At 44.4% G+C, this 17,092-nt stretch overlaps 1 protein-coding gene and 1 pseudogene across 1 annotated transcript; one reads left to right on the forward strand and one right to left on the reverse strand.

The window, feature by feature from the left end:
- The first annotated feature begins 1,847 nt into the window (after window positions 1–1,847).
- Window positions 1,848–5,152, forward strand: LOC149313713 (intraflagellar transport protein 70A-like). The gene has a single exon (XM_089519690.1). It carries the CDS (start codon window positions 2,086–2,088, stop codon window positions 4,135–4,137), a length of 2,052 nt encoding a protein of 683 aa, XP_089375816.1. The 5' UTR covers window positions 1,848–2,085; the 3' UTR covers window positions 4,138–5,152.
- Window positions 5,153–12,347: 7,195 nt separating this feature from the next.
- On the reverse strand, window positions 12,348–12,525 carry LOC149313714 (U1 spliceosomal RNA; annotated as a pseudogene).
- Between the last annotated feature and the right edge of the window lie 4,567 nt (window positions 12,526–17,092).

Raw genomic sequence — 17,092 nt, forward strand, 5'->3', positions numbered from 1 at the left:
GACAAGATTTGTTCAGTCAGAGGAGGTTTGCCATTGCCATCCTTTGAAGCTGAGAGAGTGTGACTTGCCCAAGGTCACCCTTTAGGTTTAATGGCTGAGCAGGGAATCGAATCCTGGTCTCTAGATTTCAACACTCAAGCCACTATGCCATGCTGACTCTCAAAGAACTCTAGCGCATTATAAACTAGAAACCCTAGAATGATTTTTATTTGGCGTATTCATACTCCACTCTTCAGCCACCAAGGCTCTTAGAGCGGCTTACAGATTAGTTAATTAGACATTTTCCTGCCCTCAGGCTTACAATCTAAAAGGATATGACACAAAAGGAGAAGGGAATGGCAGTGGAGAAGGGGATCCATGGAAGTTGAAGTGGAATATGGCATGATATCTGTATCGTGTGATATACAGATTCTAATCAAGGCAGCCTTTGCTCCCTTTCCTTTCTTTTCCTTTCCTCCTAGAAGGCATGCAAAGTGCAAGAGGAAGAGCAGTATGTCAAGCATACAAAATTTTGAAAGTCAACTTTACATTTGGGATATAGCAATGATTTTCAAGTATGAGGGAAAATCTGGGACATAGGGACAAAATAATTTTGAGCAAAATATTCAATTTATTTGGTTTCTTGGTTTCTAGTTACAAACACATTTCAAATGTGTAAGTAGCTAAGGAGCGGTCTGGTTCCCTTGGCCAAAGCAGCAGAAGACTGCATTCCATTTTCCTTTCAGTTCTCTTCCCATGTGACTTGAATGGTGACCAGACGTCCTCCTTTTCCAGGACAGGTCCTCCATTTCAACCTTCTGTCCAGGAGGTCATCTATTTTGAGCATGACTCAAAATTGAGTAACATCACGTTTGCTGTTCCCTTTTGAGAAACTGGTTGCTTGACAGCCTGTCCTCCCTGCAAATAGAGGGATAGGATGGATCCTTCTAAAGTTACTTTTTTCCTAGGAGGAGCAGCAGCAGACAAGACTTGCACCCAGAACTCAGGGAATATATTTGTGTCTCAGAGGGGAAAGCACAGCAAACATGTTGTGCAAAGGGCTGCTTCGGGACACAATGCGAATGTCGAAAGGGGTTTCCCCCTTTTAATTTCTGCACAGTCAACAAATGAAAGGAATAATTTAAATGTAGATTCAGCCAAGGGTTTATTAAAGTACAATTTTTAAACATTTGTCTCGCTCAGAGTCCTGTGAGTTAAGCCAACTAAGTATTTTACCAAAGGTTAAGTTCCTCAGAAAAATACAGGCAAGGGCCTAATAAAATACATGTAATGTATATTTAATATTAATGTAGCCGTAAAAAACATGTGAATTTGAATTTGTATGTTGTTTCTATCTTTTATTTCGTAACGCCCCCCATTTTCCTTCAAGGCCCTGCATTTTCCGACGCCTTGTCCTCCATTGCGACGAGGACCCACCCGGCCACCTTCTGTATTTCAAAGTCTGTGTGGCAGAGCCTGCCTCTCTCCCTTTTGGATTGACGGGAGCCATTTTGGGAAGCAAAAATTACCTGAAAAGTGGGGTAAAAGACACAGCGGACAGGTAAATAAATAACCACAGAGAGACTTAATAGTTTTTATAGACTCATATTTTATTGTGTGCAAAACTGTGACTGAGATGGCTGTGACTGGTACTATTCCTTCCCGAGAGGGGCAAGCCCCTTCCCCTCAGGCCTGTCTGAGAAACAAAGCCAACGGCCACCGCGCGAGGACGGCCTCACGTGATCAGAATCGCCTTCGATTCCCTGCCTTGATGTTGTTAGCCATCAAGGAACTACGTCTCCCAGAATGCTCCGCGGCCAAGGGGTCGCTTACGTCACGTTTCTCAAAAAGGGAGGGGGGCAAACGTGCCTCGTTCTAAAATAAAACGTAAGCAAGCTAAGTTTAATTGGCGGGTGAAGGCGGGATGGTTCTAGCGGGCGCCGTTGCCGTGGAAACCGGCGCCGGTGGGCGAGGACTGCTTCTACAGTGGAGTAGCGTCGCCTAGGCAACGCTTGCGGCGGAGGAAAATGGCGGCGGGGCTGTTTCCGCTTCCGGCAGCGTTGTCGCCTAGGTAACGGTTGTTTGGCGGCGGCCCCCAGGGAGAAAATGGCGGCGTGCGCGGCGGCGCGGATCGCGGACGGGGAGTACACGGCGTCCATCTACGGCCTGATCCGGGCGGGGCAGCACGCGGAGGCGGTGGGCATCCTGAGCACGGAGCTCCAGCGCAGCTGCCGCTCCCGGGCGGGCCTCTCCCTGCTGGGCTACTGCTACTACCAGCTGCAGGACTTCGCGGCGGCGGCCGAGTGCTACGAGCAGCTGGTGGCGCTGCACCCGGAGCTGCCCGAGTACCGCCTCTACCAGGCGCAGGCCCTGCACAAGGCCGGCCTCTACCCCGAGGCCCTCCGCGCCACCCTCCCGCTCCTCGAGCCCGCCCCCGGCACCAAGGCCGCCAGCAATGCCACCCTCCAGAGCAGGGCCCTGCGCCTCCAGGCGGCCATCCACTACGCCCAGGGAGACCTGGCCGGCGCCAAGGCCCTGGTGGAGCTCCAGGTGGCCGCCGCCACCCCCTCCGCCTCCGAGAGCGGGGCCACCGCCGCCCTGGAGGACCCCTCGGAGCTCCCCGAGGCGGAGGTGAACCAGGGCTGCCTGCTGTACCGCGAGGGGCAGCACGAGGAGGCCTGCGGGAAGTTTGCCTCGGCCATGCAGGTGCTGGGCTACTCCCCGGAGCTCTCCTACAACATGGCCCTCTGCTGCTACGCCGCCAAGCAGTACGACCCGGCCCTCAAGCACCTCTCCGACGTCATCGAGCGGGGCATGCGCCAGCACCCCGAGCTCAGCGTGGGCACCAACACCGAGGGCCTGGACGTCCGCAGCGTCGGAAACACCCTGCTCCTCCACCGCACCGCCCTGGTGGAGGCCTTCAACCTCAAGGCCGCCATCGAGTACCGGCTCTGCAACCTCCAGGCCGCCCAGGAGGCCCTCACCGACATGCCTCCCCGGGCGGAGGAGGAGCTCGACCCCGTCACCCTGCACAACCAGGCCCTGATGAACATGGACCAGAGGCCCACCGAAGGCTTCGAGAAGCTGCAGTTCCTCCTGCGGCAGAACCCCTGCCCACCGGAGACCTTTGGGAACCTGCTGCTCCTCTACTGCAAGTACCAGTACTACGACCTGGCGGCTGACGTCCTGGCGGAGAACGCGCACCTCACCTACAAGCTCCTCACGCCTTACCTGTACAACTTCTTGGATGCCATCATCACCTGCCAAACCGCCCCCGATGAGGCCTTCCACAAACTGGATGAGTTGGCCGGGGCCTTGACGGAGCAGATGAGAAAGCTGACTAAAGATGTGCAGGAGACCAGGAAAAACCAAGACAATGAGGCTCTAAGGAAGGCTATTAATGACTATGATGAGACGCTAGAGAAATATATCCCAGTCTTTATGGCCCAAGCCAAGATATACTGGGACATGGAAAACTATCCCATGCTGGAAAAAATGTTCCACAAGTCTCTTGAGTTCTGCAAGGATCAAGAAGTGTGGAAGCTGAATGTGGCTCACGTATTGTTCATGCAAGAGAACAAATACAAGGAGGCCATTGGTTTCTATGAGCCGATTGTGAAAAAACACTATGATAACATCCTGCAGGTCAGTGCCATTGTGCTGGCTAACTTGTGTGTGTCCTACATCATGACAAGCCAAAACGAAGAAGCAGAGGAGTTGATGAGGAAGATTGAAAAGGAAGAGGAGCAGCTGTCTTACCATGAGCCTGACAAAAAGCTTTATCACCACTGCATTGTCAACCTGGTTATTGGGACACTTTACTGTTCAAAAGGGAACTTTGACTTCGGCATCTCTAGGGTGATTAAGAGTTTGGAGCCATACAACAAAAAGCTGGGTACAGACACTTGGTATTATGCCAAAAGGTGCTTCCTGTCATTGCTGGAAAATATGTGCAAGCACATGATCATGGTGCGCGACAGTGTCATCCAAGATTGCCTGCAGTTTTTTGAGCACTGTGAAACATATGGCCGAAACATCCCAGCTGTTATAGAACAGCCTCTCGAGGAAGAGAAGATGCATAGTGGGAAGAACACAGTTACCTATGAAGCCAGGCAGCTGAGGGCACTGATGTATGAAGTTATTGGGTGGAATAAGTAATTGCTCTGGCATTTCTCTTCAAAATGACTGGGGACCAGAAGGGTAGTGGACGACTTTGGCTTTTCAAAATATTCCATACGTAAATATATTTATTTATTAGTTAGTTAAAAGTTAATTGATTAGTCGATTGACCATATCAAACAGTTTACACAAACATGGTAGAATGTGAGGAAATGCAATACATAAAAATGTATAAAAATACAGTGCATAAAATATAATGGAATAAGATAAATTAGACAAAATGAGATAGCATATATATTAATTTAAATTAATAGTAGTAAATTGTTGTTTTATAATAAACGAAAGGGTAATAAAATACAAAAACCAAAATATGTTTAAATAAGTTTACCACCTTTACATGCAACTCCAGTGTGATCAATAAAACATATTCTCAGTTGAATAGCCCTACCTATAAATTTAGCAGTTCTAATTACCACATGTGCATTTGTACCTTGGAGAAAATGGGCTAGCTGTTTGTTACATTCGCAGTATGGAGTTCTATCAAGTATTGATAGTATTATGTAAGTTTATGCGTATTATGTAAGGTTATTTGTATGTTGTTGTTTTGGCAATCTGTTCTTTTGGTTCTGGAATTAAAATTGGCTTTTTGTACCAAAATAATACAATGTTGTATTAATCACATGTAATTTTAGATATAAACATGAAATGCTGGCCTAAATCCAGTTCCTAGTTCCAGATGGTGTAGAACTATCCAGTCAATATTGGATGGTACACCAACACTTAAAATGCTGTTTCGAGGAGTCTGCTCTAATTAAGACTAGATGTTGGGTTGAAGCCATTGCATTAGCTTTCTGCAGTTCATAAATATATGTGTGGTGTGTGTGTGTTTTTGGGGGAGTGTCTTTGACAAAATAGCCTTTTAAAATTTGTACTCAAATACAATTATATTTTAAAAATATGACAAAAATAAACTGTTTCCAAAAAAAGCTAGAAAGCTGTGTGCCCAGTTGTTGTTGTTTTTTTTCTGCAGCAATAAAATAGGAAGATACCAACAAGTGATAAGCTGTGTCCTTTCCTCCCCTTCTTTTTCTACAGGACAGGCTACATATTTGAGAAGGAATTTGCATGGAGGAAATAATACATGCATAAAGAGTTAACCTTTATTGTGCAGAGTCTCATGTGTCATAGTCTTAGCCTGATTTATCTCTTTATGGCTGCTGTTTGCAAAAACTTAAACAGAGATTCAGTTGTGCATCTTTGACATATGCTACTCTCCCATTGGTAACTCAGAAAGTAACATTATCACCACATAGATAAATTAGAAGTTGAGTATTTTCCAGTTAAGAGATACTGGGATAACCAAAAAGGTAAATTGGGCTGGATCCAGACTTGTATACTTCCTGTGAAACATTAAATGGTAATGAAGTTACTGAAACTTACTAATTTTGTTTGTTTCACATGAGGTGACTGCAGTTTTTCTACAAGGGTATGATGAAATAATCCATTGTTAGAAAGAAAAATTATATGAACTGCCCTGGATGACACAGTTATTTGCACGTTTGCTCGTGGCAGTGACATCCCCGCTCCTGGTGTTATGCCGGGGGGGGGGGGGCTTCTGGGGGCAGCAGTGGCACTTCTGGGGAGCCAGTGGCCAAAAGTGTGCACTCACCCTTCTTTGCTGCTGCCACAGCACCATTCTCATGAGTAGAGCAGCAGTGCAGCAGCAAGGTTGGGAGGGGTGTAGAGGAGGCTGCAGCTGCTGTGGCAAAGCCAGGAAGGGCACATGCACCCTTCCTCACCCTCTTCTCAAATGTCACCTAGTGTGGGCTGCACACCCACACACACGCCAAGTGATGCCACTGACTCAACTCCATTGAGATCCAGAGAGTTCATTCCCAAGTAAGCTTATGGGACTGCATCCTTGAGTCTAGTTCCTTTGTTTACACAGTGAAAATAGTATAGACTTCTAGACTTCCCCATGTAGATATTATCTTGAAGAAGGTAAATTTTGTACTTGCAGGTTGGTGTGGAGGTCTTGATCATGCAAAAAGTTATCTGTCTGGAGGCTCATGTATCTCCTCCATGAGGGTTTTGTGGCACTCACCTCAATAAGTACTTGGCTCACAGGAGAACAAGAAGCTCTGCTGGCACCCGTGTTTGCTGCGTGAGGGAGCTGCAGCGGACAACCCGCATGGCTCCCCCATGCAGCAAAAAGAACCCGCAAAAAGTGGGTTCTTGCAGCGCTATTTTGACTTCCCCAGTACGTACTAGGGGTGAAGCCTGATTGGACGCTGCGTCCTCGGCCAACCCCTAGGGGCAGAGCAAAGGCCCGTCTGGAACGGGCCAGTGTTAATAAGTCAAAGACTGTAGAGCTGCAAAAGTCAGGGACTGAATACCAAAAGGAAAAGCAACTTTAAGAAAGAAGCTTTTAATCCTAAACATGTAGCTATCATCTAGCTTTATGAAAAGTTGTGGAACATTTGAAAACTTTCTCCTTTTTAATATAACAACTTTTAATGTAATGATACAACTCATGGGATTAAGAGCCACTTACATGGTACTTCTTAACATTCCATTAGGAAACTTTTTTCCACAAATGCTTCTGCATTAGGATCAGGTCTTATGATTTCAAACTTTGTTCCCCTTCATGGTGCAGCACAGCAAGAAATAAAGTATGTTTTTAATTTACAGGGGAATTGTACTATATATTGTTCAGCATAAACAGTGTGACCTTTACAAAAAAGTTTTTAAAAGTCACTCCGCAATATAGAGAACGAAGTACAGGCCATGGGCGATGACACAAGGACTAGGAGGCCTTTGTTTAGTATTCATTTTGCATTTTCTGTAAAAGTCAATGGACAATTTAAAAAAAAATGCCTGTGCATATTTGTGTAAGTTCGAATGTTGCATGCCCTCTAAGCAGTAATGCAAGGCAGGATGAGGTTTCATTTTATCCATGGTTGACTGTGCTATGATATTTATGAGCTCTGGACATTTTCACATCAAAATCAGCCTCCACAGCTCCATGGCTAGCATCACCTACTGGAATGTCATGCTCCTGTCCTTTCCTGAAACACAAGGAGCCAAAGTGAACTCTATTCTGTTGGATGTAAAATAATTGTGGGGAATAATTTTTAATTACTCTGATTTGTGGGGGAGGGGGGGAGCATGCAATGAAACTGATTGGTAATAAATTGTGGATAAATAAAAGCACTTAATATAATTACTTACAACAGGAGTGAGGAATCTGTTGCCTTCCAGATGTTATTGAACTCTTTAATTCCTAACCATCAGGGCTAGTGGTGACTGGAGCGATGTATTCTGACACCTGGAGAGTGACAGATTTCACATCCAGTTGGTTTTGCCTCTGAGTAAATTCTCTAGGGTTGGGATAGACTATACTACACTAGAACTTCAAATGCAGAACTTGGAAAAAATGCTTCTGGACACAAACTCACAGAATCCCCCAGGTAGCACTGGGAATTGTTGCCTCCCCAAAAGTAACCTTTCCAAGCTCTCCTTTTGCCATGGCTATTAGGCAAATTTATTAAGCGTGCATATTGTTTAGGGACAGCAAAGTGTTTAATCCCAAGAGCAGTAAACAAACTACAGGGCCATGCTGGTGTTTCCCTTCCAGCTAGCCTCTAAACCTCCCAGAGCCAGTGTGAAGTTGCAGTTTGAGTGTTGGACTAGGACTCTGGGAGATGAGGATTTGAATTGCCACTCAGCTGTGGGAACCCCATGTGGAAGACCTTGGACAAGTTGTATTCTCTCAGCCTCAGAGGAAGGCAAGGGCATACCTTTGAATAAATCTTGCCAAGGAAACTGTATGAGATGTTTGCCATAAGTCTGGGTTGCCTTGAAGTGATGTCTCCTCAACAAGACGTCCCAGAGGCTGCTTTTAGAAAGAGGGTGGTAGATTACTTGCCCAACGCCACAAACTGAGTGCAAGGCACAGGTGCTTCCCCCTTGGTTAATCCATCCATCCACGTTAATTAGCTTTCTAGATCCAGTCCCCTATATTGCCACCATCACCCTTCTTCCATCAGTTGGAAGCAACAGACATTAGCCTGAATTCCATTTAGTCAATCAGATTTGCCTTTGTGTTGAATTTCCATGCAACAGCTGATGCAATGGATTAACTCCAGTTGTGACTAATCAACAGGATTCTGTCTATAGGTTCCTCATGGGACACTTGCTGTTGTGAGAAAGGGAGGAACCAAATATGTAAAGCCTTTGGTGCCTATGTATTGGTTTACTGATAGCACCACCACAATGTGTACTCAGACAAAGAAGGTAAACAAGAGGACCTAAAATATTAAAAGCTGCCCCAGTTTACACATGTGTATCATTGGTTGTGGGCCTAAATATCCTAAAAGCACCAGATTCCATCTGAGCATGGTTAGTACTTGGATGGTTGAGTGCCAATTTATACCAGGTACTGTATTTCAGAGGAAGGAACTGGAAAAATCACCTGCCTATTCCTTGCCTAAAATGGCGTATGAAATCCATGGAGTGGCCTTAAGTCAACAGATGATTTGAAGACACTTATATACACACCCTATTGGCTGCTAATGGTGTGTCGGAGAGGGAGAGGCTTCTTCAAAACTCTTCCTCGGACTGTAGTGGAGTCTCCTTCCTTGGAGGTGTTTAAGCAGAGGCTGGATGGCCATCTGTTGGGGATGCTTTGACTGAGAATTCCTGCATGGCAGGAGGTTGGACTGGATGGCCCTTGCAGTCTCTTCCAACTCTATGATTCTATGATTTTATGATTTGATGAGTTTAATGTACTTTGGCTCACTCAGTGGGGAGCCACCAGCGTGTACAAGACAAGAGAGGTCCGATCTTCAAAAACAAGCAGAAGATTAATACAGATTTATTATACATTGTTTATATGTGCCTTCAAGTCATTTCTGACTTAGGGTGCCCCATACCCTAAAGGTGCCATGAAGCTAAGCAGTGTTAGCCTTGGTTAGAACTTGGATGGGAGACCGCCATCCACTATATGAAATATAGCTGTAAGTTATATTTCAGAAGAATTGCCTAAGAAAAATGTATAAAATTAACAAAACTCATGCTACCCAGTAGCTGTTTGGCATGTTTAATCTGGTTCCATGGCAAAAGCCTGTCTGACATGGGTTACCCTGCCTGTAGCAATGCTACTATCAGCATAGCCTCATACTTTGCAGGAGCACACAGTTCCACCACCATGAAGAAGTTGTGTCAACGAGAGAAATGGATTACAGATCACTAGCAAATTATTAGACACCTCATTCTGACACAGACAAAAGGAACGTTATAACAAATGTCTAGGCATGCTCTTAAAATGAATTAAACATTTCAGTGATAATGCTGTGCTAGGATAATAATGTGCAACTCAGGTAGGGCCCAGCTGTCATTTTCATCCTTTCTTTTTCATTTTGGGTGTGGCTTTAACTCTTGGGTGTTTGTAAGTTAGTTTTGCAGGAAGATAGGACATCAGTCTATTTTTCCTTCTGTCCCTCCCTCTTTTGTTCTTTACCATTACTATCCTTTCTCCCTTCAGTCATTTACAACTGTCAAGAAATAGCTGCAGCAGAATACAAAGATCAGGTATGAGTGAGCTTATTGACTGCTTAATTCTTCCACCTGCCCCCTCCCACTTCTGATTTCCCCTTGAGAGTTCTGGAGCTGGAGGAAGACATTGGTCATACTTGTGGGTCATACCTATTTGTATGAACTATTGAGGTCAACCCTGTCATTGGGTAGAGAGAGGCAATTGCCTCCGGCAATAGATCAGTGATTCCCAAAGGGGAGGTGGAAAGATCCAGGGAGCAGTGAGAGAAAAGGGGGAGCAGAAGGGTGTTCAGTTCAAGTATTGATGCACAAGAAAGACAAGGAGAATCATCAGCTTTTAGGACCATGGTGTGGAAGAAGTGGCGACAAAAAGGAACTTTCACATTTGGGGCACTGCTAAAACTTTGTGGTTTTTGCCAGGACTTGGCTGGCAGGTTGCCGCTGCTCTGCTGCATCTGCTTTCTTATCTTGGACAAGCTGAGAGATGAGGTAGCAGAAGAACCAATGTCTGTGTGGGGTGGGGACATGGCAGATCTCTGGGGAAAGCAGGATGGATTATCTAGGATCGATTCTTTGAAAGAGTCCTTTGCCTCTCTCACCTCTCCCAGATTAAGAGTCCTTCCTCACTGGGGAAAAAACTTCTCCCTTTGCACCTTATCATCTTGGGAACGGCAACAGAGCAGCCAGTTGAGCAGCAACCAAGAAGCCTCTCACCCACAACAGTCTTTGTCAGAAGACTAGTACAGACAATAGGCTTCTCAGTCACAGCTTAGCTAGCCGCTTGGTCACTACTCCCAGGCTGACCAGGTACAAAAGGTGTAATGGCTGAGCAGCTGGATGCACAGGAACTAAGAAACTTTTCAACCATGCCAGCTTTCTGGCAATGGCTGGCATGGGCTAGAGGCTTCTCAGTCACTTTTCAACCAGCTGTTCAGTCACTGCTCCCTTTGCAACTGATCATCTTGGGAGTACCAACTAACTATCCAGCCAGCTGGCCTTTTTGCTGTAAGGCCAGCATGAATGAGAAGGAGGAGCAGGCCCACATCATTACTATGGGCACAGCTGAGGTAGATACCACTGGCCAGCTGGCTGCTACACAGACCTACTACCATGAAATAGGCATTGGAAGGTCCTAGGGTTGTCACTCAAAAGGAAAGGGGGCAGTAGCCCCCAAAAGTTTGGGGACCACTGTGCAAGATGTTGAGTGATGTGGATGGGGGTTCAAGTAGCAACCTTCTAGCTGATCTCCCATGAGAATTTCCTAGTAATGTGTTCCAAGCAATTTGGACTGTATGCCCAACATTATCCTTCTGCCCTCAGGTGATGTAGAGGATGATGTCCCATCACTGGAGTAAGACTCACTTGCCCATCCAGACCAGCTTTTGTACATTTGGCTGGGGATGGGGTTGCAGCTGGATTGTCATCTTCTTTATTTGTTTCACGCAGAAAGTATCATTGTCCAGCCCTAGGAAATATTGAAATCAAAGAAGGGAAGCAGCTTATAGTAAGAGGAATTCAGTGTTCCCAGCCAAAGTGGTAGCCTCACACAGGACAAGACAACCCTGATCTTAAAGGAGGCTTCTTTTTCTTCTGGTAATGGAGTTTAAATTTTGTTTCCTGGAATTTATGACTCTTTGGAGATTTTCACACAGGCAGAAGTGGCAGGATCATAGCTCCCCTCACTCTTGCACAATTGCACTAAGATTATCTGATAATGGTGCACGATATTGCGATAATCATGCCGTTATCCCATGAATAAATAGGAATTCTCCCATTGCTTTTTATTCACAGGATTTTCCCGTGAATGAAAGTAACACTAGAACTCTTCTTTATTCACAGGATAATGATGTGATTATTACAACATCATGTGATATCATCTGATAATCTTCACACAATTGCGCGATAGTGTCAAGAGCATCCCACTATTCTCCTATCCCTTTTGCCCATGTGAAAATCTCCTTTATCTCCCAGAGCCCACATGGCGAAAAGGGAGGAATGGCCTCTCCCTACATGGATATATCTCTGGACCATCTTAACTGAGAACAATAACAACGTTTTGGCACAGTATAAGCCTGTGACTCCAACATCATATTTTCCCCCCTTAGGATTTTTAACACCTTTGCTCGACGAAGAAGCCAGTGGAGTTTCAAGAGCCTGCATAATGTATTTTGGTTGGTCCAATAAAGGTATCACTGTTTTGTGGATTTTGGATGTTATTGTACTTTGCTATATGGTCAACAAGGCAACTCCAGATATGTTTTCCTGTGTCAATGTTTCAGATGATAACAGATTTCCAGTTTGTTTCAAAAGGCTAATGGAAGTCTTTGAGATCTTGCTTGAAGCTCACAGAGTATGAAGTTCTACTGACATATTTCGGTAGAGATCCAGGTCCTGGAGAAGGCAGTGAAGGAAGGCAGCCAAGCAGCAGCATGAGAGAGCCTTCCCTGCAGCCAGCCAGTGGCCATTTGGGGTGTTGTGGTGTGGATGTGGGCCCAAGCACCACTGACAGGCAATATGTGAAAGCCTATAAACCCACCAGAAGATTCCAGATGGAGTCCCCACTCATATCAGACCATGTCAAGTTAATTCTAAAAAGTAAAAAAAGATGCCACGATGGTTCCAAAGCCCTAGTTATAGTTACTGGTATGGTTACATTTTTATTTAAAGCATTGCTTTGATGTTAATCCAAAGCAACTAAATTAATGGCTTTTTTTAACATTGCTTTTTACTTTATACTACTACAAATTATGCAGCCGAGTTTCCCGCATTTGGGGAAATCACAGGGGTCAGCACATCCCGCGTGCAATGGATGAGCCTCACCCTGGGAAAACCACCTTCATGATCATGATGTCTCCTCTGCCAGGTAAATAATATTTATGAATTCTATATGCCTGTGGCACAAGTTCCTCTTCTTCCAACCACTTCATTGTCACCACAATACCTGCAACAGAATGCAAGGAAGCAGAACGAACCATAGCAATTGAACCATGGGATGTTCACCCTGCAGCATTTAGTGAAAATACGATCTGTAACTATAATAGTAAGTTTCAGACTTACAATTTACTCTAAAAAGTCATAACAAAGGCAGCTGCCACACTGCAGAATTAATGCAGTTTGACCCTGCTTTAACTGTCATGGCACCATCCTATGGAATCTTGGGATTTGTAGTTTGTTGTAGCACCAGACCACTCTGACAGAGAAGGCAGAACGTCTTACAAAACTACAATTTACACAATTCCATAGCATTGAAATATGGAAATTAAAAGTAGCGTCAGAGTGCATTAATTCTGCAGTGTAGATGCAGCCATAATTTACTTTTGTTACTGGTCAGGCAGTCAAAAACTGGGAGTAGGTAAGTGTCAGCTACCTCTTGGTTGTTTCTCTTAAATCCTTTGCTTGTTCTTTTTTCTTGGTGAGTAGAGGTATGTGAGCCACTAAAATAGGCTAGACCTCTTCTCTTAAACTGTCCTGCTGCCCAAAGGCAGGGACGTAGCCAAGGGGGGGGTTCTTGGGGTCCGGACCCCCCCCCCCTTCCATTAGAAAAATGAATGGTGTGTGCTGCTGCGCCGCCGCACCCAAGCCCCATTATAATGGTGGCACTTAGTCTGGACCCCCCCCCCCCTTCCTAAAATTCTGGCTACATCCCTCCCAAAGGTGTGGTGGCAGATGCTATTCAAATGCCAGCATTGACCTAGACATAGTTAGAACAGGAGTGTGCTTTGTTTCTGTCCATATATGCACAGGCTTTGCTGCAGTCAGTGTGCCATGCTCATACATTGCTACAGAGTGTGCTGGTGAGCTACACACTGAGCTCCTAAACCATTAACTTGTTCTCCCACAGGATGTCAGCATTCTCATAATCTTGAAGGGAATGATCACAGCTGCTTTCCCTGCAAAGACAGGCAATACAAACTGATCGAAACAAAACCTGCACATAACCCTCTTTCACTCTCACAAGACACAGCAATTGTATCCTGCTAGATTAGGAGAGAAATTGGCTCCTGCCTAGAAGCATTTAGTCTACTTAACAGAATTGCTGAGCTCAGAGCTCTGGGACAGTGACAGCTGAAGGCACTTGGAGGTCAAGCTTCAGTCGCTCACAGTTCTAGACCCTTTCAAGGCTTTCTTGGGAATTAAAACATATTGCCATACTAAAAGGTGGAGATCAATGCACTGAATTAAAAGGACTGGCTTTCTAGATTGTTCAAGCAGTTTTCAAGTTGTAACCTCTTGGCGGCTGTTGCTGCTACAACAACAGTAACTGTTGTGTGGTTGTTATTGTTATTTTATACTCGTCTCAGTACTTGAAACATTAGCATTGGTTGTGGCCACATAGAATATATATTTTATAGCATGCTTGTGATCCATCTTGACCATACAGCAAAATATAACAAAACTCAAAATACCATGCCCTCTAGCTGTCCGATTTATCCTCTGTCATCCCACTTCATGAACTGCTTTTAAACTGTCCTTATTTCTCTCTCCTCCTCCCACTTTCCTTCTTAGCCCTCAGCTTTCTTATTTGCTGAAAAGAGAGTTCAGCGTACAAAAATAGTTTAACTCAATAGGGGAGAAAAGAGGAAGGACAGAATCTTGCCCTTCCCAGTTTGTTGTTGTGTGCCTCCCAAGTCATTTGTGATTTATGGTGGCCCTAAGGTGACCCTACCATAGGGTTTTCTTGGCAGGTTTCTTCAGAGGAGGTTTGGCATGGCCTTGCTCTGAGGCTGAGAGGGTGTGACTTGCCCAAGGTCACCCAGTGTTTTTTCCCCCATGCCTGGGCGGGGAATTGAACCCTGATTGCCAGAGTCTTAATCCAGCTCTCAAACCACTACACCACACTAGCTCTCTGTTTATTGTGGATAATTTCTCTCTTTTGCCCTTCCCAGTAGGCTCAGACAAAAGCAAGCCTCTGCAACCTCTCCTGACTTGCATTGCATATTCTTCCTCATTAGTAACCTTTGCCATCTTGACTATGCTCCAGTGATGTCCTTCAAAATAATTAGCAACCAGTTCCCTTCCCTGGCTCTCCTCCATGGCTTCGTAGCATCCAGTCCTTCCCTCGCTCTGATCTACATGCCTCTCTTTCCACTCCAGTCTCTATCTCCTCCTCCTCTTCACCACATCTGGCTCCCTTTTAAATGTATTTAGCCTCTGCATCTTTTAACAATTTTAACAACCAGTTCAGAGAACCAGTGTGAACTAACTGAATGACACCACTGCATGTGAAATATTGGAGGGTATGAAATACACATTATGGAGATTTGACTAAACAACAGGCACAAAAGACATCAGGGCTCCATCTGCACTGAAGAAATAATCCAGGTTGATACCACTTTAACTGCCATGGCTCAACGCTATGGAAGTCTGTCTCTGGACATTCTGTTTGCTCCCTTCCCCAATCCCCAGTGGATATCAGATTGATTAGCTTAACCTCAGGAAGACCTGGGGGATGAGTCCCAACCTTCCATTCACTTAAAATATGTTGTTGTTGTTGTTGTGTGCCTCCAAGCCATTTATGACTTTTGGTAGCCCTAGGCCAACCTATCACAGGGTTTTCTTGGCTGAGTAAATCTGCATAACTAGTTCATATTCACAATCGCTACTTAGTCATGATTGTGACACTATTGCCACAATTGAAAAAACCACCACTACCCCTACTTTACCAGGGACCAGCTGCAAGGGGATCAAAGCATGGATAAATGACAATTTTGCTAGGTTTGGTGGGGAGGTCGGCCAGGAGAGTGATACTTTAACGCATCCCTTTGGTGTGCTTTTAAATGTACTGTTTTTAATATTGTAAGCGTCTCTGAGTCCCAGCTTTGGGGAAAGGGTGGGATACAAATAAATTAATAATAATAATAATAATAATAAGGCTGTATATGCACTGCAGAATTAATACAGTTTGACACCACTTTAATTGCCATGTCTCAATGTTATGAAATTGTCAGATTTGTAGTTTTGTAAGATAATTAGTCTTCTATGCTCAATATCTTTGGTGCCACAACAAACTACAAATCCCAGGATTCCGTAGGATAGAATCATGACAGTTAATGCAGTGTCAAACTATATTATTTCTGCACGTGGCAGCAGCCTTAGTTAACTAGAATTAACATATATATTTATTATTATATAATAATATTATTATATTAACTATAATTAACTAGTATATTTAACGAAGTAGCTGATATAGGATTCTGGCCTTTATTTCTTACTATGCACATGAAATGTTGAGGATCAGAGCCACAGGAATATGAAAATTTAAATTGCTATTCATATTTAAGTATTTTTTATTTTACGATGCAATCATCACTCTTGTTGGAGAAGACATTCAGGAAAACATACCCTCTGAAATGAAAAACTGGGGGAGAGACAATGAAAGCTTTTTCATATTTTTCAATTTTCAAAATGGTTTTGAGGCTACATACTAGCCATAGAAAATAGTGAATATATCTGTGATATTTGTGTGTGTCTGTGTGGGAATTCCAATCCTGGCAATATCACAAGAAATAGATATCTTTAACATTTGCATTTGTATTGCCAGGAGAGGAAGATAATATTTCAAGCAACAAACATTTGTAGATATTTGCTGAGCAAATACCATGCTGCCAGCAATGGAAGTGCTAACTGAGAAGAAAAGTGCTAGAATGCAGTTCCCAAAACCAGCTGTCATAGAGAAAGAGCACAATAGTGGAAAGTGAAATAAATTAATCCCAAGTTTACTGTAACCTGATTGTAAATGTGCCATTAATAGATTTCTTTTCCTCTCATTTCATGATCTTGGACCTCACTGTTACTTTTGCAGATTCTTGCATAGTTCACACTGCCATGAAACTGTCCACTCCAGTGTGGTTCATGTCCTTGGGCATGAGCAGAGTCTGTTTGTGCTTTATTTCTTTGTCTGTTTTAGTAAGGATAGCTTTCCAGACCAGGGGTCAGTTGCTAGCCTGATTTATACCATAAGTGCAATGGGGGTTACATGATCTTGTCAGTGTGGTATGTGGAGCAGGAATGTGGAGGCAATCAATCATAGGTTTGGAAGAGGCCTTAAGGGTCACCACAGCTCACCTTCTCACACGATGCTTCTCAACCTCTCAGGAGAGGCTGGATGCTGATATTCCTCAAACTAGTACAGATGATAATCTCTTTCTCATTTGCCACAACTATTCATGAAAGCACTGCACATAGGCCTTTGGGTAGGTAGACTATCTCTAAGACAGGAGGCAGGCTTTGCCAGATCAATGGTGTGGATCACAGGTCCCTGTTTCTGCAAATTTATATGACCCGATCATTTGAACATGAAAGTGCACACAAATGTATTTACCAACATCCATTTATTAAAATCTTCTGGAACTACCAGAACTCCTTGACCAGGGAGGCTTAACCTTCTCACTTCTCCTGGGCTCATCCTTCTCACTCCTCCAGATTGTGGGTCCTGGGA

This window comes from Sceloporus occidentalis, unplaced genomic scaffold, assembly GCF_023333645.1.
Source record: "Sceloporus occidentalis isolate IW3139 unplaced genomic scaffold, rSceOcc1.0.p SCAF_4, whole genome shotgun sequence".
Classification (NCBI taxonomy): Eukaryota; Metazoa; Chordata; class Lepidosauria; order Squamata; family Phrynosomatidae; genus Sceloporus; species Sceloporus occidentalis.

Bases quoted from the DNA above. Each gene is read 5' to 3' on its own strand.
- LOC149313713 (XM_089519690.1), top strand. From the start codon at position 2,086: ATGGCGGCGTGCGCGGCGGCGCGGATCGCGGACGGGGAGTACACGGCG.